At 47.0% G+C, this 27,746-nt stretch overlaps 1 protein-coding gene across 8 annotated transcripts in view; it reads left to right on the top strand.

The window, feature by feature from the left end:
* Positions 1–27,746, top strand: part of KALRN (kalirin RhoGEF kinase) — a 424,214-nt gene that overhangs the window by 329,606 nt on the left and 66,862 nt on the right. For 5 of the 8 annotated variants that reach the window (XM_069732606.1, XM_069732607.1, XM_069732608.1 and 2 more), the window contains 3 exons: positions 1,038–1,285; positions 5,558–5,657; positions 16,899–16,958. In XM_069732606.1, the coding sequence (XP_069588707.1) occupies positions 1,038–1,285; positions 5,558–5,657; positions 16,899–16,958 (408 nt within the window). Of the gene's footprint in view, positions 1–1,037; positions 1,921–5,557; positions 5,658–16,898; positions 16,959–27,746 lie in introns of those variants that run through there. The other 3 variants (XM_069732612.1, XM_069732613.1, XM_069732614.1) reach the window with 1 other exon arrangement.

Below are 27,746 nucleotides of genomic sequence, written 5' to 3'. Positions count from 1 at the left end.
GGCGGCAGAGAAGTACGACTCTAGCCAGGTAATGAGCCCGTCTGTGCAGCGGCATGTGTTTTATGTGACTACTGGAGATAAGCGGCCACCAGTCCCGGGCGCCGCTGCTCACCCCAGTCCCGGGCGCTGTACATGATGAGACCCTCATATCTGTGATATAAAGTATATAAACGGCAGCCCGGGGTACGACCTGTACCAGGCGGCAGAGAAGTACGACTCCAGCCAGGTAATGAGCCCGTCTGTGCGGCGGCATGTGTTTTATGTGACTACTGGAGATAAGCGGCCACCAGTCCCGGGCGCCGCTGCTCACCCCAGTCCCGGGCGCCGCTGTACATGATGAGACCCTCATATCTGTGATATAAAGTATATAAACGGCAGCCCGGGGTACGACCTGTACCAGGCGGCAGAGAAGTACGACTCCAGCCAGGTAATGAGCCCGTCTGTGCAGCGTCATGTGTTTTATGTGACTACTGGAGATAAGCGGCCACCAGTCCCGGGCGCCGCTGCTCACCCCAGTCCCGGGCGCCGCTGTACATGATGAGACCCTCATATCTGTGATATAAAGTATATAAACGGCAGCCCGGGGTACGACCTGTACCAGGCGGCAGAGAAGTACGACTCTAGCCAGGTAATGAGCCCGTCTGTGCAGCGGCATGTGTTTTATGTGACTACTGGAGATAAGCGGCCACCAGTCCCGGGCGCCGCTGCTCACCCCAGTCCCGGGCGCTGTACATGATGAGACCCTCATATCTGTGATATAAAGTATATAAACGGCAGCCCGGGGTACGACCTGTACCAGGCGGCAGAGAAGTACGACTCCAGCCAGGTAATGAGCCCGTCTGTGCGGCGGCATGTGTTTCATGTGACTACTGGAGATAAGCGGCCACCAGTCCCGGGCGCCGCTGCTCACCCCAGGCCGGGCGCTGTACATGATGAGACCCTCATATCTGTGATATAAAGTATCTTTGGGGGGATGGTGAGCGTTTCCCCCCTGAGCGCTCCTGATTAACCCTTCCCTCCTGCTCCACCCCCCGCAGAACGAGCTGGCCGGGTGTAACGGGACCACCTCCATGGCTGTTATCCAAGACTACTATGCACTGAAGGAGAACGAGATTTGTGTCTACCAAGGGGAGGTTGTCCAAGTCCTGGCCGTCAACCAGCAGAACATGTTCCTGGTCTACCGGCCGTCCAACGAGCAGTCGCCGGCGGCCGAAGGCTGGATCCCTGGTTCAATTCTGGGACAAATGACTAAACCTTCTGCTGACAGTAACGACAGAAGCATCAAGTAAGTGCTGCCCGGCGCCGTGTGTGGATTATGGGGAAATTCTGCTGGTTTATTTCACAGCGTTTGGAAGAAGAGATGAATGCGGAGCCTGCGGCCGGCGCCACGCGGGTCGCTCCTTATTTTTATTTCTTTTTATTTTTTTTGTTAATAATTGTACAGAAACGGTAAAGACGAGTTCTGTATAGATGACGCCGGTGCAGACGGCCCGGAGCGGACTACGTGCCATGTTGCCATACTGTAAAGTGCTGATAGGACTGTGTGGGACTGAGCCAGGCTCCTCGACGAGGAGATTTATTCTGTTGTCTGTGGCAATTTCTATGTACAGCTGTCGTTATCTTCGCTTTTTCTTTGGACTTTATTTTCTGATTATTTTAATATATGTTCACGGTAAACCTGTAAGATATCTTGTTTTGCGCCGCGCCCCCCAGTACATTCCTGTATAAAGTATTTTGCACTATTTAAAGAAAAAAAAAAAAGCGAAAAAAAGAGAGAAAAAAATAAACCTCAGTCCTATCGATGCCGTCAGATCGTGCAATATGATGCTAGTCACAATGGTCATCATTGTACCTGTATTGTAACTAATAATTTTAAATGTACTATTTTAAATATGTAAAATAAATTTTCACCAGGATCAACATGTGTCACCAGGCAACAGCGTTTTATCTTTTGGGGATTTTTATTTATTTTCGTATTTTTTTTTTTTTAATTTTATTTCTTTGGAATTTGTGAATTTTCGGCAATTATAATGTCAATTTATTAACATGCAAGAATTCTGCAGCAAAAGGAAACCTGAAGCTCCTGATACTCTATCTGGACCAGGGCCCCAAATACACTACATATTGTATTGTGCTCTTAAAGGGCTCATCCAGGATTATGTAAAGTACACCTCCCCCCCCCCAATTTAGTGCAGGGGTGTAACAGAACCCCTGCAACCCCCCCTCCAGGATCAACATGTGACGATGCCTTCTTATAAAACATAGCCCGTCCTCTCTGATAATCTTGCCTTCCTTGCATCATCCTGGAGGACCCCTTTAACTCTGGAAATCCTAGATTAGGGGTCTACATCCTTTGACATTTTTTCTGTGTTAAAACTATTGAAACCCCCCCACCGGCATTTCCTAATAGCAACAGCTTGTTAATGATTTGCATTATGTTGGGAGTTGAAGTTTGCCAATCCCTGTCCTAGGTGATGCAGGGCGCCATGTACAGCGGGGGGATTCTGACATTATATCTGTGCATGAAGTGTTAATGCTACGTGTGCCGGACATGATAACAGGGAAGCGTCACCTCCTCTTGTCACCACCGATCCTCTGCTTGCACAGTTGTGATTTACTGTGAAGATATAACATTCAAGTCTCTGATCGGCTCATGATGCGCCATTCGTGGTGTTTGCACCAAGACTCCGCATCCAGATCTGTCCACGCTGCTGAACATCACGTGGCTGATATCCAGAACGTGGAGCCTCTAGAAAGGAAGGCGGTGGGGGGGATGAGGCACATTGTAGAGCCGACCTAGAAGAGCAAGATGGTGAGGCTGAGATGTAGGGCTAATCAGTGAAAGGCAAGAGGGTGAGGATCTAGGAAATATGGAGATATACATGGTCAGGATCTAAGAGATGCATGATGAGGCTCTCGGAAATGGAGATACATGGTGAGGATCTAGGGCATATGGAGAAACATGGCAAGGATCTAGGACATATGGAGATATATGGTCAGGATCTAGGACATATGGAGATACATGGTCAGGATCTAGGACATATGGAGATACATGGTCAGGATCTAGGATATATGGAGATACATGGTCAGGATCTACGACATATGGAGATACATGGTCAGGATCTAGGGCATATGGAGAAACCTGGCAAGGATCTAGGACATATGGAGATACATGGTCAGGATCTAGGACATATGGAGATACATGGTCAGGCTCTAGGATGTATGGAGATACATGATGAGGATCTAGGACATATGGAGATACATGGTCAGGATCTAGGATATATGGAGATACATGGTCAGGATCTACGTCATATGGAGATACATGGTCAGGATCTACGACATATGGAGATACATGGTCAGGATCTAGGATATATGGAGATACATGGTCAGGATCTACGACATATGGAGATACATGGTCAGGATCTACGACATATGGAGATACATGGTCAGGATCTACGACATATGGAGATACATGGTCAGGATCTAGGACATATGGAGATACATGGTCAGGATCTAGGACATATGGAGATACATGGTCAGGATCTAGGGCATATGGAGAAACCTGGCAAGGATCTAGGACATATGGAGATACATGGTCAGGATCTAGGACATATGGAGATACATGGTCAGGATCTAGGACATATGGAGATACATAATCAGGATCTAGGACATATGGAGATACATGGTCAGGCTCTAGGATGTATGGAGATACATGATGAGGATCTAGGACATATGGAGATACATAGTCAGGATCTAGGATATATGGAGATACATGGTCAGGATCTAGGATATATGGAGAAACCTGGCAAGGATCTAGGACATATGGAGATACATGGTCAGGATCTAGGACATATGGAGATACATGGTCAGGATCTAGGACATATGGAGATACATGGTCAGGATCTAGGACATATGGAGATACATGGTCAGGCTCTAGGATGTATGGAGATACATGATGAGGATCTAGGACATATGGAGATACATGGTCAGGATCTAGGATATATGGAGATACATGGTCAGGATCTACGACATGTGTAGATACATGGTCAGGATCTACGACATATGGAGATACATGGTCAGGATCTAGGATGTATGGAGATACATAGCCATAGCCAGGATCTAGGACATATGGAGATACATGGTCAGGATCTATGACATATGGAGATACATGGTCAGGCTCTAGGATGTATGGAGATACATGATGAGGATCTAGGACATATGGAGATACATGGTCAGGATCTAGGGCATATGGAGAAACATGGCCAGGATCTAGGACATATGGAGATACATGGTCAGGATCTAGTATATATGGAGATACATGATGAGGATCTAGGACATATGGAGATACATGGTCAGGATCTAGGATATATGGAGATACATGGTCAGGATCTAGGATATATGGAGATACATGGTCAGGATCTAGGATATATGGAGATACATGGTCAGGATCTACGACATATGGAGATACATGGTCAGGCTCTAGGATGTATGGAGATACATGATGAGGATCTAGGACATATGGAGATACATGGTTAGGGTCTAGGATATATGATGATACGTGGTCAGGATCTAGGACATATGGAGATGCATAAGGAGGGTCTAGGATGTGGGGGCAGCTTAGGCTGGGAGATGACCTATTGGGAGCCGCAATGTAGACTTTGGCTGAGATCATGAAGGCTGTAGAAGATGGTGCCTCAATGATGAAGTAATTGATGTTAGCTGAGGAGGTTCTAGCCATAAGATAATGACATCCTAGGAGACATGTGGTGAAATGAGGAGGTGCTAGGACAGATTGATGTAAGATTGTTCTAGAAAATGTAGTTCCTAGAAGACATTATGAAGTGACTAAGTAGCAGGGCTCAATGGATATTCTGAGATTTTAGAAGACATCAGGTGACATAGTAGATGCCCACCATGACCAGGATGTGGTGAGGTGCTGGTCACAGGAAACCCGCTGCAGGATGAGCTTCCATCACATGGGTCTATGTGATCAGTCCAGATAAAGCAGGAGACTTATGGGATGAGACTGGAGTCCGGCGGGTAGGTAGCCTTCCTTTACTCCCCGGTCAGGTGACCGCTGCCATATTATTCTAATTCCAGGCCCTGATGTTATTACATGTGATATTGTGTCCGGTGATTTCACATTCTCCGGTCATTGGGGTGTTGTCCGAACTTCACCCTTTGGACAATGTTCACATGACACAGTACGATTGGTGTGAATGTGCTCTGGAGCTGACTGGTGCCCCCCAATTCAGTAGCTTGATATAACGGACAGGACTGACAGCGGCAGCCAGACACTTGTGCTGGGCACCACTGGGTGCTGCTGTGTGATTGGCTGCTGGGCGCTGATATTTTGTATCTGCTGGTGTGTGTAAGTATGTATCTATATACCAGGTCCGCTCGGCGTCGGTCCAGAGCGCCACCATCTAACCTGCGTGACGAGTGCTTGATCTGTTCTCTGAGCTTCTCCTCAGGATCCTGCCCTGTGTGGACGGCGCCCTGCCTTCGCGCTCATTTCAGTTCTGCCATTTGATTGGTGCGTTTTTTGGTACAACAGGAAGTCATGTTCTTGGCACACGCTCCGCATGAGAAAACGGGACGGCAAGGAGGCAAACGGCCAGTGTAAAACCATGGAGGGTCTGGGCAGCAAGGTGAAAGTGAGTAAGGAGCTGGACCCCGCAGGTCCCGTCACCACATCCCGCTCCTCCTGCAGGACGCAGGTTTTATGCCATTTCTGTTTTTAATTTCTGCAGGATTTTGCATGGCGCTCATGTACATGGCACTCGGTGCGGTTCTATTATTTACCCTGCATATGACACGAGCGGTCACTGCATGCAGAGGGTGTGAGGCCTCCGGGCATCGGGGGGTTAACAGATGTCCCGCGGACACTTGGGCTGAGTTCACGTCTCCGCTGTCATCTCTGGTTTACTGAATCGTCATAGCAACAGAAAACCAGAAGGAGGCTGCGAGCCGGGTCTGACACAGTCATGGTGTCCATCGTAATGATGGGGAGAGTAGAGCTGCGATGTACCACCGGTCGGCGGCGGAAACGTGAACTCGGAGATAAATAAGATTCTAACAGACTAAGATGTGCTGCCCCTGGCATGTGAGGGGTTAATGATGACGAGGTGACCATGTGAGCGGATCCGGCCCCCGTGGACAACTGACCTTCCTGACGTTACATTGTCACATGTGTCCTGTCCTCCCCCCCGTGTCCAGGTGGTCGTTACGTCGTCTCCAGTAAACGTTGTGTCCATTGTTACCATTTCCCAGAAATCTGTCAGTCGCCCGGCATGTGCTTCAGTGTGAGTGGACCGGATGCATGGACGCTGCCCCTACATGTTCTGGCTTCTGTCACCCCGCACCCATTGTGTCCTGTCCTTATTCTCGTCATCTCCCCGGCTGCATCCATGGACCATGCATGTCCAAAATCGGTGCCCCCCAACGTAAATGTAAAGGGTCTGCACCAAAAGTGCATGTCCTATAGGGAATAAATGGCCGAGTCCCTGGATATATACATTACATCACTAACTGCACATCTCATATATTCTCCTCCAGAGCTGCACTCACTATTCTGCTGGTGTGTAACACAGGATGTATCTCAGGATCAGTAATGTAATGTATGTACACAGTGACTGCACCAGCAGAATAGTGAGTGCAGCTCTGGGGTATAATACAGGATGTAACTCAGGATCAGTAATGTAATGTATGTACACAGTGACTGCACCAGCAGAATAGTGAGTGCAGCTCTGGGGTATAATTCAGGAGGTAACTCAGGATCAGTAATGTAATGTATGTACACAGTGACTGCACCAGCAGAATAGTGAGTGCAGCTCTGGAGTATAATACAGGATGTAACTCAGGATCAGTAATGTAATGTATGTACACAGTGACTGCACCAGCAGAATAGTGAGTGCAGCTCTGGAGTATAATACAGGATGTATCTCAGGATCAGTAATGTAATGTATGTGCACAGTGACTGCACCAGCAGAATAGTGAGTGCAGCTCTGGAGTATAATACAGGATGTAACTCAGGATCAGTAATGTAATGTGTGTACACAGTGACTGCACCAGCAGAATAGTGAGTGCAGCTCTGGAGTATAATACAGGATGTATCTCAGGATCAGTAATGTATGTATACAGTGGCTGCACCAGCAGAATAGTGAGTGCAGCTCTGGAGTGTAATACAGGAGGAAACTCAGGATCAGTAATGTATGTACACAGTGACTGCACCAGCAGAATAGTGAGTGCAGCTCTGAGGTATAATACAGAATGTAACTCAGGATCAGTAATGTAATGTATGTACACAGTGACTGCACCAGCAGAATAGTGAGTGCAGCTCTGGAGTATAATACAGGATGTATCTCAGGATCAGTAATGTAATGTATGTGCACAGTGACTGCACCAGCAGAATAGTGAGTGCAGCTCTGGGGTATAATACAGGAGGTAACTCCGGATCAGTAATGTAATGTATGTACACAGTGACTGCACCAGCAGAATAGTGAGTGCAGCTCTGCAGTATAATACAGGAGGTAACTCAGGATCAGTAATGTAATGTATGTACACAGTGACTGCACCAGCAGAATAGTGAGTGCACCTCTGGAGTGTAATACAGGAGGTAACTCAGGATCAGTAATGTAATGTATGTACACAGTGACTGCACCAGCAGAATAGTGAGTGCAGCTCTGGGGTATAATACAGGATGTAACTCAGGATCAGTAATGTAATGTATGTACACAGTGACTGCACCAGCAGAATAGTGAGTGCAGCTCTGGGGTATAATACAGGATGTAACTCACGATCAGTAATGTAATGTATGTACACAGTGACTGCACCAGCAGAATAGTGAGTATAGCTCTGGAGTTTAATACAGGATGTAACTCAAGATCAGTAATGTATGTACACAGTGACTGCACCAGCAGAATAGTGAGTGCAGCTCTGGAGTATAATACAGGAGGTAACTCAGGATCAGTAATGTATGTACACAGTGACTGCACCAGCAGAATAGTGAGTGCAGCTCTGCAGTATAATACAGGAGGTAACTCAGGATCAGTAATGTAATGTATGTACACAGTGACTGCACCAGCAGAATAGTGAGTGCAGCTCTGGAGTATAATACAGGATGTAACTCAGGATCAGTAATGTAATGTATGTACACAGTGACTGCACCAGCAGAATAGTGAGTGCAGCTCTGGAGTATAATACAGGATGTAACTCAGGATCAGTAATGTAATGTATGTACACAGTGACTGCACCAGCAGAGCAGGATATTGAGTGCAGCTCTGGAGTGTGTGTGTGTGTAAATGTATGTTTATGTGTGTGTATATATATGTATGTGTATGTGTGTTAGTGCAATATATATATGTGTGTATATATGTGTATACATATATATATGTGTGTGTGTATATATATACATATATATATATCCACCAAATAAAAGTAATGCCACATTTTGTGCCTGTGCTAAAAGTGGACTTTGTAGTACCATACAATAATCGTGGCTCTTGTTCCCACTCAAATGTATTAACGTCCTATGTGTACCCCAAAAACTAGTGTCATCCTTAGCTAATAACCCCCGGCCATTTTGTTCTCTCACTACCCTGTCAATGATTTCATGATGGGCACAGCGGCAGAGACCTCTGTCCTCTCAGCAGCCTCTGACTTTATGCTCCACGGTAGGTCTCTGTCACGCTATAGAAGGTCCAACCACAGAATGGAGCGGTCACGCTAAAGGACATCCAGCCACAAGTTGGAGCTGTCACACTCTGGGAACTCCATCCACAGGAGGGAACCCTCATGTTGTGGGAGGTCCGAGCACAAGTGAGAGCTGTCACACTATGGGAGGTCCAACTGCATGAGGGAGCAGTCACATTACGAGAGGTCCAACCACAAATGGAAGCGGTCACACTATGGGAACTTCAACCACAGGAGTGAGCCATCACATTATGGGAGGTCCGACCACAAATGAGATCGGTCACACTATAGGAGGTCCAACTGCAGGAGGGAGCTGGCAGATTATGAGAGGGCCAACCACAAATGAAATCAGTCACTCTATGGGAGGTCCGACCACAGGAGAGAGCAGTCACGCTATGGGAGGTCTGACCACAGGAGGGATCTGTTATGCTGTGGGAAGTCCGACCACAGGAGGGAGTGATCACGCTATGGGAGATCTAAGTACAGGAGGGAGCCGTCACATTATGGGTGGTCCAACCACAAGTGGGAGCAGTCACGACGAAAGACGTCTAGCGACAAATGGGAGCCGTTACATATGGGAGGTCTGATCACAAATGGGAGCAGTCACTCTACTGGAGGTGCAACCACAGGGGGAGGTAGCGTACAGACTATGAGAGTTCCAACCACCGGAGGAGTGGTCACGCAATGCGAGGTCCTACCACAAAAGATAGCCATCACAATATGGGAGGTCTGACTACAGAAGGGAGGCGACACATTATGGGAGGTCTGGTAACAGGAGGAAGCCATCACATTATTGGAGGTCCGACCACAGAAGGGAGGCAACACATTATGGGAGGTCTGACCAGAGAAGGAAGCCATCACATTACGGAAGGTCCGACCACAGGGGGAGCGATCACTCTATAAGAAGTCCCACCACAAAAGGGAGCCGACACATTATGGTAGGGCTGACCACTGGAGGGAGCGGTCATGCTATGGGAGGTCTGACCACTAGAAGAAGCCTTCACATTATGGGAGGTCCAACTACTGGAGGGAGCCGTCACACTATGGGAGGTCTGATCACAGGAGGTATTGGCCGCACTTTGGAAAGGTCCGACCACAAAGGGAGCTGTCATATTATGGGAGGTATGACCCCAGAAGGGGGCCAACAGATTATGGGAGGTCCAACCACAGAAGGGAGCCGTCACAGTAGGGTGCGGTCACGCTATGAGAGGTCTGACCAAAGTGGGAGTAGTCACACTATGCAAGGTCCATCCACAAAAAGGAGTCATCACATTATGGGAGGTCCGACCATGGCACACTATGGGAGGTCCAACTACAGGAGGGAGCGGTCACACTATGGGAGGGCTGACCACAGGAGGGAATGGTCTTGTTATGGAGAGGTCTGGCCACAGGATGGTGCGGTCATGCTATGGAAGATCTGCCCACAGGAGGAACTTTATGTGAGGTCCGGCCACAGGGGTTAGCAGTTACACTATGGGAGACTCAACCCCAGAAGAAGCACAGTTACACTATGGGAGGTCTGACCACAGAAGGGAATGGTCACACTATGGGAGGTCCAACCACATGGAAAAGCTTTCACGTTATGGAAGGTCCAACCACAGGGAGGGGTAGCAGTCACATTATTGGAGGTCCAACCACGGGGAGGGCTAGCAGTCACATTATAATAATAATAATAATTTTTATTTATATAGCGCCAACATATTCCGCAGCGCTTTACAAATTATAGAGGGGACTTGTACATACAATAGACATTACAGCATAACAGAAATACAGTTCAAAACAGATACCAAGAGGAGTGAGGGCCCTGCTCGTAAGCTTACAAACTATGAGGAAAAGGGGAGACACGAGAGGTGGATGGTAACAATTGCTATAGTTATTCGGACCAGCCATAGTGTAAGGCTTGGGTGTTCATGTAAAGCTGCAAGAACCAGTTAATTAATTTTTTTTTTTTTTTTAATATAGGCCACACAGGGATCGTTAGGTTAATGCATTGAGGCGGTAGGCCAGTCTGAACAAATGAGTTTTTAGGGCACGCTTAAAACTGTGGGGATTGGGGATTAATCGTATTATCCTAGGTAGTGCATTCCAAAGAATCGGCGCAGCACGTGTAAAGTCTTGGAGACGGGAGTGGGAGGTTCTGATTATTGAGGATGCTAACCTGAGGTCATCAGTGGAGCGGAGGGCACGGGTAGGGTGGTAGACTGAGACCAGAGAGGAGATGTAGGGTGGTGCTGAGCCATGGAGTGCTTTGTGGATGAGGGTAGTAGTTTTGTACTGGATTCTTGAGTGGATGGGTAACCAGTGTAATGACTGGCACAAGGTAGAGGCATCGGTGTAACGGTTGGTGAGGAATATGATCCTGGCAGCAGCATTCAGGACAGATTGGAGCGGGGAGAGTTTGGTAAGAGGGAGGCCGATTAGTAGAGAGTTACAATAGTCCAGACGAGAATGAATAAGTGAAACAGTAAGAGTTTTTGCAGAGTCGAAAGTAAGAAAAGGGCGAATTCTAGAAATGTTTTTGAGATGCAGGTAAGAAGAGCGAGCCAGTGATCGGATGTGGGGGGTGAATGAAAGGTCAGAATCAAGGATGACCCCAAGGCAGCGGGCATGTTGCTTTGGAGTAATGGTGGAACCGCAAACGGAGATGGCAATGTCAGGCAAAGGTAGGTTAGTAGAGGGAGAAAACACGAGGAGTTCAGTTTTTGACAGGTTTAGTTTCAGATAGAGGGAGGACATGATGCTAGAGACAGCGGTAAGACAATCACTGGTGTTTTCTAATAAGGCAGGCGTGAGATCAGGAGAAGAAGTGTATAGTTGGGTGTCGTCAGCATAGAGATGGTACTGGAAGCCAAATCTACTGATTGTTTGTCCAATAGGGGCAGTATACAAAGAGAAGAGGAGGGGGCCTAGGACTGATCCTTGAGGAACCCCAACAGTAAGGGGAAGGTGAGAGGAGGAGGAACCAGCGAAACATACAGTGAAGGATCGGTCAGAGAGATAGGAGGAGAACCAGGAGAGAACGGTGTCCTTGAGGCCGATGGAGCGGAGCATAGTGAGGAGGAGCTGATGATCCACAGTATCAAATGCTGCAGAGAGATCCAAGAGAATTAGCATGGAGTAGTGACCATTAGATTTAGCTGTTAGTAGGTCATTAGAGACTTTAGTGAGGGCAGTTTCAGTAGAGTGTAAAGAGCGGAAACCAGATTGAAGAGGGTCGAGAAGAGAGTTATCTGAGAGATAGCGGGTAAGACGGGAGTGGACCAGGCGTTCGAGGAGTTTAGAGATGAAGGGAAGATTAGAGACAGGTCTATAATTAGCGGCACAGTTTTGGTCGAGGGATGGTTTTTTAAGTAATGGATGTATGATGGCATGCTTAAATGAGGAGGGAAAAATACCGGAAGTGAGGGAAAGGTTGAATATTTTTGTTAGGTGAGAGGTGACAGCCGGGGAAAGGGACTGGAGGAAATGTGACGGAATGGGGTCACTGGTGCAAGTGGTCGGGCGAGAAGATGCAAGGAGCCTGCTTACTTCTTCTTCTGTAACTGGTTCAAAGTCAGAGAGTGAACTAGATGCAGTGGGGGAGGGAGGACAGTGCATGGTATGAAGAGATTGGGAGATGATTTCCTGTCGAATATGGTCAATTTTTTCTTTGAAGTAATTGGCCAGATTGTCAGCACGGAGATCCGTGGTTGGGGCCTGCGCTCTTGGGTTGAGTAGGGACTGGAACGTGTCAAAGAGACGTTTAGGGTTATTGGACAGGGAGGTGATGAGGGTGTTGAAGTAGGTTTGTTTGGAGAGGTGAAGGGCAGAATTGTATGTCTTTAGCATGAACTTATAATGGATGAAATCTTCGGGTAGATTAGATTTTCTCCACAGACGTTCTGCGCACCTGGAGCACCGCTGCAGGAAACGTGTTTGCAGCGTGTGCCACGGTTGTTGCCGTCTGTGCCGAGTTGTTTTATGTATAGGAGGAGCAGCTTCATCCAGGGCACTTTGCAGGGTTTCATTGTAATGCTTCAGAGCAGAATCAGGACATGAGATGGAGGAGATTGGGGCCAATGAGGACTGCAAGTTCTTCATAAGTTCCTGGGTGTTAATGGCCTGTATGTTTCTATAAGTGTGGAAAGTGGGGGTGACCTGAGCGGGATGGCAGTTCTTGATAGAGAATGAAAGAAGGTGGTGGTCAGAGAGTGGGAGAGGGGAGTTTGTGAAATCATCCACTGAGCAAAGCCGGGAGAAGACCAAGTCAAGGGAGTTTCCATCTTCATGTGTTGGCGAGTTAGTATGCTGCGAGAGGCCGAAAGAGGAGGTTAGAGCCAAAAGGTGAGAAGCAGATGGGGAGAGGGGAGAGGCAATAGGGATGTTGAAATCACCCATGATAAGGGTGGGGGTGTCACAGGAAAGAAAGTGTGGAAGCCAGGTGGCAAAGTGATCCAGGAACTGATGAGAGGGGCCGGGAGGACGATACACCACCACCACTCGCATGGAGAAGGGGACGTAGAGTCTGACCACATGGACCTCAAAGGAAGGGAAGACAAGTGAGGGTACTTGGGGGATAACTTGGAAAGTACATTTTGGTGAAAGGAGCAGACCAACGCCTCCACCTGCTCTGTTGTCCGATCTTGGGGTATGAGAAAAGTGTAGTGCACCATATGAAAGAGCAGCAGCAGCGGTGGTGTCTGACTGCTGGATCCAGGTTTCAGTAAGAGCCAGGAGATTAAGAGAATTAGAAAGGAAGAAGTCATGGATGAAGGAGAGTTTATTACACACAGAGCGAGAATTCCAAAGGGCACAATTCAAAGAGACAGAAGGCATGCAGGGAATATTAATAAGGTTAGAGGGGTTTCTGGGTGTAGCAATTGGGAGGTTTGACTGGCTATAACATGGGGGGCCGGGGTTTGGAGAGATGTCTCCAGCAACTAGGAGGAGGAGGATCGAAAGAGTGAGCAGATGGTTAAGTGATTTGTGAGAGCGTCTCTTGTGTTGGATGGTGGGACTGAATGGATCTGCGCTGCTAAGCAATGTGAACAGAGCATGAGTGCTATACATAGGAGAGGCAAGGACAGAGGGGCCGATATGGATGGAGTGTAGAGAGTTAATGCAAGGGCGGTGAATGTGAGTGAATGCAGCAGCCAGGATATAGAATATGCAAATAAATATGGTGAGTATTTGTGTTGTTTCAAGTGAATAGGGAATAGATTTAGATTGTCTTACCTGTCTCCTGCACTGTCTAACTGCCATGTTATAACTGCCGAGTACTTAGAAAAAAAAGTACTTTGAATAAAAATACACGAATACAAGTGCACGAATGCACCCCTGCATGAATGCTTCCCCAAGCTAAGTCTACATTTATAGAAGGCTAGCCCTTAGATCTTCCTATTTTTTTTTTTTTTTTTGTGTTAAAGCTCGTTAGCAATCAATCAAACTCAGTTGAGACAACAGGACACAATAAATGTAGTGATCAGATAAACAAATGTCCAGGTCTACATGGATCATAGACCACTTTGAAACAGTTATGTGATCTCGCTGAGTAAGGACATGCAAAGTCAGATTAAATATCTATAAACACAAAAAATGCATAATAGGATGACTAACATATATAGATATATGCAGGATTCAATGCCGAAGATGGAATGACTCAGATACCATTCAAGCTGCTTGCTGTCAGGGACTGGAGCAATAGACATGCAGGATAGTTCAGCTCAGAGAATGAATGATCTGTTTACCATTCAAGCTGCTTGCTGTCAGGGACTGGAGCAATAGACATGCAGGATAGTTCAGCTCAGAGAATGAATGATCTGTTTACCATTCAAGCTGCTTGCATGGTTGGAGGTCCAACCATGGGGAGGGGTAGCAGTCACATTATTGGATATCCAACCACAGGAGGGAGCCATCACACTATGGGATGTCCTACCACAAGAGGGAGCAGCCACAGGAGGGTGCGGTCACGCTATGAGAGATCCAACCACAGGAGAGAGCGGTCACCCTATGGTAGGTCTCACCACAGGAGGGAGCCAACACTTTATTGGAGGTCCAACCACAGGGGGAAGTGGTCAGACATTGGGAGGTCCGACCACAGGAGAAAGTGGTCAGACATAGGGAGGTCCTAGCACAGGAGGGAGCCAACACTTTTATTGGAGGTTCGACCACAGGGGGAAGTGGTCACACTATGGGAGGTCAGACCACATGGAAAATCTTTCACATTATGGGAGGTCAAACCACAGGAAGGGGTAGCAGTCACATTATTGGAGATCCAACCACAGGAGGGAGCCATCACACTATGGGATGTCCTATCACAGGAGGGAGCAGTCAGAGGAGGGTGCGGTCATGGTATGAGAGGTCCAACCACAGGAGAGAGTGGTCACACTATGGTAGGTCTCACCACAGGAGGGAGCCAACACTTTTTTTGGAGGTCCGACCACAGGGGTAAGTGGTCAGATATTGGGAGGTCCAAGCACGGGGTAGCGGTCAGACATAGGGAGGTCCGAGCACAGGAGGGAGCCAACACTTTATTGGAGGTCTGACCACAGGAGGAAGTGGTCAGACATTGGGAGGTCCGACCACAGGGGAAAGTGGTCAGACATAGGGAGGTCCGAGCACAGGAGGGAGCCAACACTTTTTTGGAGGTCCAACCACAGGGGGAAGTGGTCAGACATTGGGAGGTCAGACATAGGGAGGTCCGAGCACAGGAGGGAGCCAACACTTTATTGGAGGTCCAACCACAGAAGGTAATGATCAAACTATGGGAGGTCTGACCACATGGAAAAGCTTTCACATTATGGGATGTTCAACCAAGGGAAGGGGTAGCAGTCACTTTATTGGAGGTCCAACCACAGGAGGGAGCTGTCACACTATGGGATGTCCTACCACAGGAAGGAGCAGTCACAGGAGGGTGCGGTCACACTATGAGGGGTCCGACCACAGGAGAGAGCGGTCACACTATGGTAGGTCTCACCACAGGAGGGAGCCAACACTTTATTGGAGGTCCAACCACAGAAGGGAGCAGTCACATTATGGAAGGTCCGACCACAGGGGGAAGTGGTCAGACATAGGGAGGTCCAAGCACGGGATAGCGATCATATTATTGGAGGTCCGACCACAATTATTAGGTTCTGTAGAAGGACGTAGATCTGGGGATTTATTATGATGGAATATAGGCTGAACTGGATGGACAAATGTCTTTTTTCGGCCTTACTAACTATGTTACTATGTTACTAAGTTTCTATCTTATTTTTTTTGCAGGTTTTGGGTCTATATATAAGGTGCTAGTGGTGACATTGGTGCAGCTAATCAGATTGCTTGTTATTTTGGGCAATATGAACAGCAATCTGGTAACTTACAGTGATAAGCGAGTGTACTCGTTGCTCGGGTTTTCCTGAGCACGCTCGGGTGTCCTCCGAGTATTTGTTAGTGTTCGGAGATTTAGTTTTCATCGCGGCAGCTGAATGATTTACAGCTACTAGCCAGCATAAGTACATGTGGGGGTTGCCTGGTTGCTAGGGAATCCCCACATGTGTTCAAGCTGTCTTGTAGCTACAAATCATTCAGCTGAGGTGATGAAAACGTAATGTCTGAGCAGTCACAAATACTCGGAGACCACCCGAGCGTGTTTAGGAAAACCCGAGCAAGGAGTATATCCGCTCATCACTGGTAACTAAGTGTCAATGTTTAAACCAAAAAAGAAAAAAAGTAAGCGGCACAGCTCAACTCTCAAGAGATTATCTGCTCGATGTGGCAAGTTTCAGAACAATAGGTAGTCCGATCAGGTGAAAGGAGGTGCTTGCGTGAAACGAAGTGTCCATGTAAACCAAAAAAAGAGGTAGAAAAGACGCAATAGCACTCACCGATCTGTAGCAGTTCAAACGTCCTTTATTAGAACATACAGCAAGAAATCTTCACGGCTTAAGGGAGGGAGTGAGAACGTCGTCTTGCCTGTCGCACTCCTGTTCTCACTCCCTCCCTTAAGCCGTGAAGATTTCTTGCTGTATGTTCTAATAAAGGACGTTTGAACTGCTACAGATCGGTGAGTGCTATTGCGTCTTTTCTACCTCTTTTTTTGGTTTAAGTGTCAATGTTTGTTGGTGGCTGCGACTTCCTCCAGCCACTCTGATGCGAGAACGACACATTCACACATCTTCCTCTAATAGAAAATGTTTGTATTTACATTCATTATTCTCTTTTTCTCACCTCTACCGGCTGAACAGGATCACAACAGCTCCGAAGAGTCTGAGTGCGATGACTTTGACCCCAGCGCTAGTATGGAGGTAGGGAAACTGGACGACATTCACCATAATGTGGATTATTGGTGCGGATGTGGAAGACGCTGAGTGACCGTTAGCGCAGGGAAACCAGGAGACTCCACATCAGGGGTAGGAGAGGTTATCGTGGACCCACGAGCTTCACAGAACTGGTTAATGCTATATTTCTAGCTTCAAACATCCGCAGATGAAATGAGCCAAAGATCATGTGGGTTATAACCTGGCCGCTGAATTGGGGTTGTCCATTGTAGGACATTGGGGGTCCTCTAATGACCAAGCCCAATACAGTGTCAGCAAGGGAGAAGCCCTGTAGAGGAACCTATGATGGGGCCGTCCAATCTGGGGGAGACTCCATACTAGGTATAAACTTGTCAGGTCCATGGTTTCCATTCTGTGAGCTCAGGTTATTGTAGCAGAGAGGAACCACAGGAATCTGATAAGCTCAGAAATAAAGAACGTATACAAAACTATCCCAGAATCTCCCTTGTATCGGCCTCTGGCTGAGAAGCTGTTGCCTCTGCAGGAGTCCTCCCCTGATCTCTAGTTATTATTCCACTGGTTTTTCTACCATTCTACATTGGATATCCTCCATTTTGTAACAGGTATGTTAAAGGGAATCGTAACTAACTTTCACTCCCCAAACTATACGCACATGTAGCTCTTTCACAGAGAAGCCAAGGCATACCTTTACATCGCTGTTCAGATCCTCCATTACTGAGAACGTGTCAATTGAATCTTTATGCAATTGAGGCATAAATCATTTGTTTCTGGAAGCCCCTCCCAAACCTCTGTCACTCCAGATCTAATCTCTGCCAAGAGCTGCCTTCTTGAGCTTGACTGACAGTTCCTTCACAGCACGGAGGCTCAAGCCTAGAGAAAAGCAAAGCTGGGCATGGAGGCCAGCTGAGGAGAGGGAAGGCATGGGAAGAGCTTTCATATGCCAAAAGCCCTTTAGCCTCATTTGTATATCAATTCAGACTGATTTCTCAAACCGGCCATGTAAAGGGATTGCTGGAATTGATTTTAAAAGAGCTACCTGTGCAGATAGTGTGGGGGTGAAATGCTGCTGACACTCCGTACAGTCCCGCTCATCTTTATTGGCACCCATTCATTTTTTTCATAGACTGTACAATATGTTCACAAATAAATGGAAATGTACCAAAGTTCTATTCTCAGGATTTTGTAATTAGTGGTCCGGAGTGTTTTTGACTTACATGTTGATGTACAATAACAAATTTTATTTTCTGGTTCGCCAATAAAGGTATCACTCCTAGAATACTTCTGACATCATTGGGCAGAAAAATATTCACATTGACTTACATGTTGTAATTTCAAAGAAACAGAATAAACAGCATGTTCATCAATAAAGACCCCTAATTAATTCTTGGCTGCACACCGTTTGGTATTCATGACGGCCTCCAGACGTTTCTTGTAGCCTTCTAGAAGGTTCTTGCACTTCTCGGCTGGTATTTTGTTCAGGCTCTTGCATGTTTGCAGGCTTCTTTTTCCCAATGGCAGATTTCAGCTCACCAGCACTCAGTGAGTTCTCACCAGGTCAGAACTCATTGCTGGACATTTTAAAACCGTCCATTTTTTCTTTTTCAACCATTATTGTGTATTTTTGGATCATTGTCTTGATGGAAGACCCATGATCTTCAACACAAACCAAGTTTTCTAAGGCCGGCGTCACACTTGCGAGTTTTACAGACGTAAGAGCGCAGAAACTACGTCCGTAAAACTCGCAAAACATACGTCCCAATTATTCTCTATGCCCCTGCTCCTATCTGCCGTATTTTACGGATCCGTATTATACGGCTTTTTACGGCCGTAGAAAATCGCAGCATGCCGCGTTTGTCACCGTACTGCGCAAGAAATACGCCAATGAAAGTCTATGGCAGCCTGAAAAATACGGATTACACACGGACAAGCAGTGTGACTTGCGAGAAATACGCAGCGGTGTTAGCGAGAAAAGCCGGTAATTCATTACGGTGTACAGTAAAATCACACTGACAGCTTCCAGTAGAATAGGTAGAATAAATGTGTACACATAGAATAGGTATATATATGTATATATATATATATATATGTCAGTGAAACACACACATGTATATATATTAATATTTCATCCAGCGCGAGATAGCTTTAAAGCCGGTAATTCAATTACCGGCTTTTGCTTTCTCCTTCCTAAACTCGACATGATATGAGACATGATTACATACAGTAAACCATGTCTTCTCCCCCTTTTTTTTTGCATAATCCACACTAATAATGTTAGTAGTGTGTATATGCAAAATTTGGCCGTTCTATCTACTAAATTAAAGGGTTAAATGGCGGAAAAAATTGGTGTGGGCTCCCGCACAATTTTCTCCGCCAGAGTAGTAAAGCCAGTGACTGAGGGCAGATATTAATAGCCTGGAGAGGGTCCACGGTTATTGCCCCCCCCCCCCCCCGGCTAAAAACATCTGCCCCCAGCCACCCCAGAAAAGGCATCTGGAAGATGCGCCTATTCTGGCACTTGGCCACTCCCTTCTCATTCCCATGTAGCGGTGGGATATGGGGTAATGAAGGGTTAATGCCACCTTGCTATTGTAAGGTGACATTAAGCCAAATTAATAATGGAGAGGCGTCAATTATGACACCTATCCATTATTAATCCAATAGTAGTAAAGGGTTAAAAAATACACACACATATTATTGAAAATTATTTTAATGAAATAAAAACAAAGGTTGTTGTAATATTTTATTGAACGCCCATTCCAATCACTGAAGACCCTCGTTCTGTACCAAAAAAAAAAAAAAACAACAATATCCTTACCTTCCGCAGATCTGTAAAGTCCAACCATGTAAATCCATCTGAAGGGGTTAAAATATTTTGCAGCAAGGAGTTCTGCTAATGCAGCGCTGCTCCTGCCTGCAAAACCCCGGGGAATGAAGGTAAAGTAGGTCAATGACCTATATTTACCTTCATTTGCGGTGAGGCGCCCTCTGCTGGTTGTTCATAGATCGTGGGAACTTTCCTAGAAAGCTCCCAGGCTCGAGATCATAAGAGGCGCCCTCTGCTGGTTGTCCTCATATGAACTCGAGCCTGGGAGCTTTCTAGCAAAGCTCGTGGCTGCAAAATATTTTAACCCCTTCAGATGGATTTACATCGTTGGACTTTACAGATCTGGGGAAGGTAAGGATATTGTTGGTTTATTATGTTTTTTTGGTTACAGAACGAGGGTCTTCAGTCATTGGATTGGGCGTTCAATAAAATATTACAACAACCTTTGTTTTTATTTCATTAAAATAATTTTTAATAATGTGTTTGTGTTTTTTTTTAACCCTTTACTACTATTGGATTAATAATGGATAGGTGTCATAATTGACGCCTCTCCATTATTAATTTGGCTTAATGTCACCTTACAATAGCAAGGTGGCATTAACCCTTCATTACCCCATATCCCACCGCTACACGGGAATGGGAAGAGAGTGGCCAAGTGCCAGAATAGGCGCATCTTCCAGATGTGCCTTTTCTGGGGTGGCTGGGGGCAGATGCTTTTAGCCGGGGGGGGGGGGGCAATAACCATGGACCCTCTCCAGGCTATTAATATCTGCCCTCAGTCACTGGCTTTACTACTCTGGCAGAGAAAATTGTGCGGGAGCCCACGCCAATTTTTTCTGCCATTTAACCCTTTAATTTAGTAGATAGAACGGCCAAATTTTGCATATACACACTACTAACAGTAGTGTGGAATATGCAAAAAAAATGGAGAGAAGACATGGTTTACTGTATGTAAACCATGTCTCAAATCATGTCGGGTTTAGGAAGGAGAAAGAAAAAGCCGGTAATTGAATTACCGGCTTTAAACCTATCTAGCGCTGTTTGAAGTTAAAATATATATACATATATGTGTCTAATGACATTATATATATATATATATATATATATATATATATATATATATATATTATATATATATATATATATTATATAGATATATATATTTTTTTTAACACATGGATCCCTTGTATTGCCGTATGTCAGATTTGCAAGCCTGCGAGAAAACCACGCAGTACGGATGCCATACGGAGGATGCCATGCGCAAAATACTCTTGACACACCCTGCCTACGGAGGAGCTACGGACCACTATTTTGGGGACTTTTCAGCGTATTACGGCCGTAATATACGGACCGTATTGTTTTACGCTGTGTGTGACGCTGGCCTAATACTGGGTAGCACATTTCACTCTTAAATCTCTTGGTAATTCTCTGATTTCATGATTCCTGTGATACGGTAAAGGCCTCCTGTGCACCAGGTGGCAGGTCTTCCTTCTGAGCTATTAAACTCGCTGGACAGTTCCTTGCTAAATCAGATACTAGTACCTGTGTCATGCCCGATGTCTCCACCCCAAGTTCCCGATTGGCTCAACCTGTGATCTCCTGATTGATCACCCTACTGAAACCTGGCTCTGCACTTCCTTCATTGCGAGATTATTGTGCTCCAGCCTTAAAGGTACCTTCACACTCAGCAACTTTACAACGAGAACGACAACAATCTGTGACGTTGCAGCGTCCTGGATAGCGATCTCGTTGTGTTTGACACGCAGCAGCGATCTGGATCCCGCTGTGCCATCGCTGGTCAGATCTAGAAGTCCAGAACTTTATTTTGTCGTCAGGTCGGCGTGTATCGTCATGTTTGACAGCAAAAGCAACGATGCCAGCAATGTTTTTACCTGGAGCTAACAACCAGCGAGAACGATAAGTGAGTCGCCGTTAACGTCACTGGATCGCTCCTGCATCGTTCTGGTGTTGCTGTGTTTGACGTCTCTACAGCGACCTAAACAGCGATCGGCTCGTTGTCTATATCGCTGCAGCGTCGCTGAGTGTGACTACCTTTAGTCTAGCTTCTTCCCAGCTGATGCTTATCCTCAAGATCCTACTGCTGCTCTGTGTGCTGACCTCTGGCTATATCCTGACTACGATACCTTCTCCCAACTATACTGCTGCTCTGTGTACCGTTCTCTGGGTAAATACTGACTACGGATTACTGCTTATCCTCCCAACTATACTGCAGCTCCGTGTACCGACCTCTGGCTATATCCTGACCACGATTCTGGCTTATCCTCCCAACTATACTGCTGCTCTGTGTACCGACCTCTGGCTTTATCCTGACTACGATACCTTCTCCCAACTACACTGCTGCTCTGTGTACCGACCTCTGGCTTTATCCTGACTACGATACCTTCTCCCAGCTATACTGCTGCTCTGTGTACCGACCTCTGGCTTTATCCTGACTACGATACCTTCTTCTCCCAACTATACTGCTGCGCTGTGTACCGACCTCTGGCTATATCCTGACTCCGATACCTTCTCCCAACTACACTGCTGCTCTGTGTACCGACCTCTGGCTATATCCTGACTACGATACCTTCTCCCAACTATACTGCTGCTCTGTGTACCGACCTCTGGCTATATCCTGACTACGATACCTTCTTCTCCCAACTACACTGCTGCTCTGTGTATCGACCTCTGGCTATATCCTGACTACGATACCTTCTCCCAACTACACTGCTGCTCTGTGTACCGACCTCTGGCTATATCCTGACTACGATACCTTCTCCCAACTACACTGCTGCTCTGTGTACCGACCTCTGGCTTTATCCTGACTACGATACCTTCTCCCAACTACACTGCTGCTCTGTGTACCGACCTCTGGCTATATCCTGACTACGATACCTTCTCCCAACTACACTGCTGCTCTGTGTACCGACCTCTGGCTTTATCCTGACTACGATACCTTCTCCCAACTATACTGCTGCTCTGTGTACCGACCTCTGGCTTTATCCTGACTACGATACCTTCTTCTCCCAACTATACTGCTGCTCTGTGTACCGACCTCTGGCTTTATCCTGACTACGATACCTTCTTCTCCCAACTATACTGCTGCTCTGTGTACCGACCTCTGGCTATATCCTGACTATGATACCTTCTTCTCCCAACTACACTGCTGCTCCGTGTACCGACCTCTGGCTTTATCCTGACTACGATACCTTCTACCAACTACACTGCAGCTCCGTGTACCGACCTCTGGCTATATCCTGACTACGATACCTTCTTCTCCCAACTATTCTGCTGCTCTGTGTACCGTTCTCTGGGTAAATCCTGACTACGGATTACTGCTTATCCTCCCAACTATACTGCAGCTCTGTGTATCGACCTCTGGCTATATCCTGACCACGATTCTGGCTTATCCTCCCAACTACACGGCTGCTCAGTGTACTGACCTCTGGGTATATCCTGACTATGATTCCGGCTTATCCTCCCAACTATACTGCTGCTCCATGTACCGACCTCTGACTATATCCTGTCTGCATTACCTGCTTTTCTGCCCAACTACACTACTGCTCTGTGTAATGACCTCTGGCTATATCCTGACTACGTTACCTGCTTATCCTCCCAACTGCACTGTTGCTCCTTGTACCGAACTCTGGCTATATCCTAACAACGTTACCTGTTATATCCTGACTATGTTACCTGCTTAGCCTCCACACTATACTGCTGCTCCCTGTACCGACCTCGGGATATATACTGACTACAATTCCTGCTTATCCTCCCAACTACACTGCTGCTCCGTGTCCCGACCTCTGGCTATATGCAGACTATGATTCCTTCTTATCCTCAAGATCCTACTACTGCTCCATGTACCGACTTCTGGCTATATTCTAATTACGATTCCCGCTTACCATCAAGTTACTACTGTTGCTCCGTTAAAGGGAACCCGTCACCCCCCCCCCAGGCGTTTGTAACTAATAGAGCCATCTTGTGCAGCACTAATGCTGCATTCTGTCTAACAAGGTGGCTCTTTTTGTTATTTTTAGTTGCACTGCAGAAATAATCGCTTTTGAATTTGGTCCCTCATACCTTCAAATCGTTGGGGGGGGCAGGTCTTTCCCCCCTCATCCAGACACAACACAGCCATCACTCTGCGAGAAGGGCGCCACCTCCTCGGCGTTATTCAGTTGTCTAGGCGCCTGCGCGGTCATATTCTGCCTTGGGCATGCGCAGTTCGCGCTGCCCGACAACTGACATCACTTGATGTCTTGTTTACTGCGCCTGCGTGCACACACGGTCCAAGATACCGCGCGGAAAGACCTGCCCCCGGGACGATTTGAAGGTATGAGGGACCAAATTCAAAAGCGATTAATTCTGCAGTGCAACGAACAATAACTAAAAGAGCCACCTTGTCAGAATGCAGCATTAGTGTTGCATAAGATGGCTCTTTTAGTTACAAACGCCTGGGGGGGTGATAGGTTCCCTTTAACCGACCTCTTGCTATATCCTGACTATGCTACGTGTCTGTGCTGCCCCTGGTGGTTGCAATATCACTATTGTAACTTAGTTCAGTGCATAGCATTACCAGACTGAGCGGAGCAACACCACAGCATTTTGGATACTCCACCATGCTTAACTGTTGGTAGGGGATTCTTTTCCTTGTAATCTTCATTGCTCCGTCTGTAAACAAACTCTTGCTTTGCATTCTCAAAAAGCTCTATTTTTGTTTCATCTGTCCACAGAACATTTACTTTAAAGGATTGTGGTTTCTCAAGGTTCTCTTTGGCAAAGATCAAGCGTTCCTTTTTATGTCTTTTCTTCAGCAATGGTTTCTTCCTTGGCCTTCGCTCACAAAGCCCTGCTTGGTTTAGTGTTTGCCGTATGGTACTTGTTGAAACCATGACCCCAGACTGTTCCAGATTTGCCTTCGGGTCTTTGGATGTTTAACGTGGTGTTTTTTCCACCATTCGCACCAACCTTCGAATACATCTTTTGTCAATTTGTCTCTTTCCCCAACATCCAAGGAGATTCTTTACTGTTCCATGCTTCGTAAACTTCTTAATAACATTGCGCACTGTTGAAATTTGGATATCAATGTCTTTGGAGATGGCCTTATATCCTTTGGATGTCTTGTGCTTCCTAATAATAGCAGTGCTGATGTCCACAGACAGCTGCTTTGTCTTTACCATTGTGATAAAGGAACAGGGCCTATGTCACGATAATGTATAAAATGGAGTAGGATTTTTCATTTTCCCCCTATCACACATGCTGTGGGCTCTGACCCCCCCCCCCCATCCTTCTCTCTTTGCTTCTGCTGTATGTGTGTGTGAATCCTTAACCTCTCATTCTCTCCCACCTCAAGAATGTTTATGGCTTCTAGCTGCAAGCCGATCTCCCTACATTGCTCATTTCTCCCTCTTCCCATCTAGTACCAGCTAAAACTGGCATAGTCTCTCTCAAAAGACATGAGGTTCTTTATTCTATTATAGGGAGATATTGGGCCATCGATTTGGGCTAGAAAAATAAGGAGTACAAATTGCGAATTGCCATCGGTAGATCTGTTGACCACTATAAGCACTAGCAGCTAAACACAACGAGTACAAAGTGCGGATTTCTCCTGAACCGTGTTGAATAGCTAGCCAGAGTCTAGACTCTGTGAATAGCTAATTTCATTATAAAATGAATGATTATTATTATTATTATTATTATACATTTTTATAGCGCCATTTATTCCATGGCGCTTTACATGTGAATACGGGGCAAATATAGACAAATACATTAAACATGAGCAGATAACAAGGCACACGAGTACATAAGGAGGGAGGACCCTGCCCGCGAGGGCTCACAGTCTGCAGGGGGTGGGTGAGGATACACTAGGAGAGGGAAGAGCTGGCTGTACGGCTGTTCAGTAGGTTGAGGATCACTGCAGGCTGTAGGCTTGTCGGAAGAGATGAGTCTTCAGGTTCTTTTTGAAGGTTTCTATGGTAGGCGCAAGTCTGATGTGTTGGGGTAGAGAGTTCCAGAGTATGGGGGAAGCACGGGAGAAGTCTTGGATGCGGTTATGGGAAGAAGAGATGAGAGGGGAGTAGAGAAGGAGGTCTTGAGAGGATCGGAGGTCGCGTGTAGGTAGGTACCGGGAGACCATGTCACAGATGTATGGAGGAGACAGGTTGTGGATGGCTTTGTATGTCAGTGTGAGGGTTTTGAACTGGAGTCTCTGGGCGATAGGAAGCCAGTGAAGGGCTTGACACAGGGGAGAGGCTGGGGAATAGCGGGGGGACAGGTGGATTAGTCGGGCAGCAGAGTGTAGGATGGATTGGAGTGGTGCCAGAGTGCTAGAGGGGAGTCCAGAGAGTAGGAGGTTGCAGTAGTCGAGGCGGGAGATGATAAGGGCATGCACTAGCGTTTTTGCAGTGTTGCGGTCAAGGAAAGCACGGATCCGGGAAATATTTTTGAGTTTGAGACGACAGGAGGAGGCAAGGGCTTGGATATGTGGCTTGAAAGAGAGGGCAGAGTCGAGGATCACCCCGAGGCACCGGGCGTGTGGGACTGGGGATAGTGAGCAGCCATTGACATTGATGGATAGGTCTGGTGGAGGGGTAGAGTGAGATGGGGGAAAGATGATGAATTCTGTTTTGTCCATGTTCAGTTGTAGAAAGCGAGCAGAAAAGAAGGCTGAAATGGCAGACAGACAGTGCGGGATTTTGGTAAGCAAGGAGGAGAGGTCAGGTCCGGAGAGGTAGATCTGCGTGTCGTCAGCGTAGAAATGGTACTGCATACCGTGGGATTCTATGAGCTGTCCCAGGCCGAAAGTGTAGATGGAGAAGAGTAGGGGTCCTAGAACAGAGCCTTGAGGAACACCGACTGACAAGGGGCGAAGTGAGGAGGTGGTGTGGGGGAGGGAGACACTGAATGTTCGGTCTGTCAGATATGACGAGATCCAGGAAAGGGCCAAGTCTGTGATGCCAAGGGATGAGAGGATTTGTAGCAAAAGGGAGTGGTCTACAGTGTCAAAGGCAGAAGACAAGTCCAGGAGAAGGAGGACAGAGTAGTGTCGCTTGCTCCTGGCAGTTAGTAGGTCATTGGTGACTTTAGTTAGGGCAGTTTCAGTTGAGTGATGGGAACGGAAGCCTGATTGTAACCGATCAAAGAGGGAGCAGGAGGAGAAGTGGGAGGACAGTTCAAGATGGACGTGTTGCTCCAGCAATTTGGAGGCATAAGGGAGAAGAGATATTGGGCGATAGCTAGACACAGAGGATGGGTCGAGGGAGGGCTTTTTGAGGATGGGTGTGATCTTGGCATGCTTGAAGGATGAGGGAAAGACACCTGTTGTGAGTGAGAGGTTGAAGAGGTGCGTTAGGGTTGGGATGAAGACCGTGGAAAGGTTAGGGATGAGGTGGGATGGGAGCGGGTCAAGCGTGCAGGTGGTGAGGTGTGATCTTGACAGGAGGGTGGAGAGCTGATCTTCTGTCATGGTGGAGAAGCTGGTTTTGGAGGAGCAGGGTTGAGCAGCTAAGAGGGGCAGTGGGCGCTGCATGTGTTGTGACTCTGCTAGATTTGCGAGCCAAGCTATGAGAATTATAAGTATTGCTGGTAAAATCTGTAACTTTGAGGAGAGGGGAGGGTGCAGGTAAACCAGCCCCTTTAGTGGTGTCACAAGCCTGCAGGTATAAGTCGCTGCACTCAACCCAGCCTTCATTCTTGCCTGGGATTTCCCTACAGAAAGACCTCCTGATGCACTGGATATTTGGCTCCTTCTACCAGCATGGTTAGCTGAAATGATCTAAGCAAATGTGAGTTTTATCTTTCTTTAACACCTTCCCGACCTTTGACGCCACGTAGGCGTCATGAAAGTCGGTGCCAATCCGACCCATGACGCCTATGCGGCGTCATGGAAAGATCGCGTCCCTGCAGACCGGGTGAAAGGGTTAACTCCCATTTCACCCGATCTGCAGGGACAGGGGGAGTGGTTGTTTAGC

The sequence above is a fragment of the Ranitomeya imitator genome, chromosome 7 (genome assembly GCF_032444005.1).
Source record: "Ranitomeya imitator isolate aRanImi1 chromosome 7, aRanImi1.pri, whole genome shotgun sequence".
NCBI lineage: Eukaryota > Metazoa > Chordata > Amphibia > Anura > Dendrobatidae > Ranitomeya > Ranitomeya imitator.
Note: the sequence above shows the minus strand (reverse complement) of the source record. Positions and strands in the feature narration are given on the sequence as shown.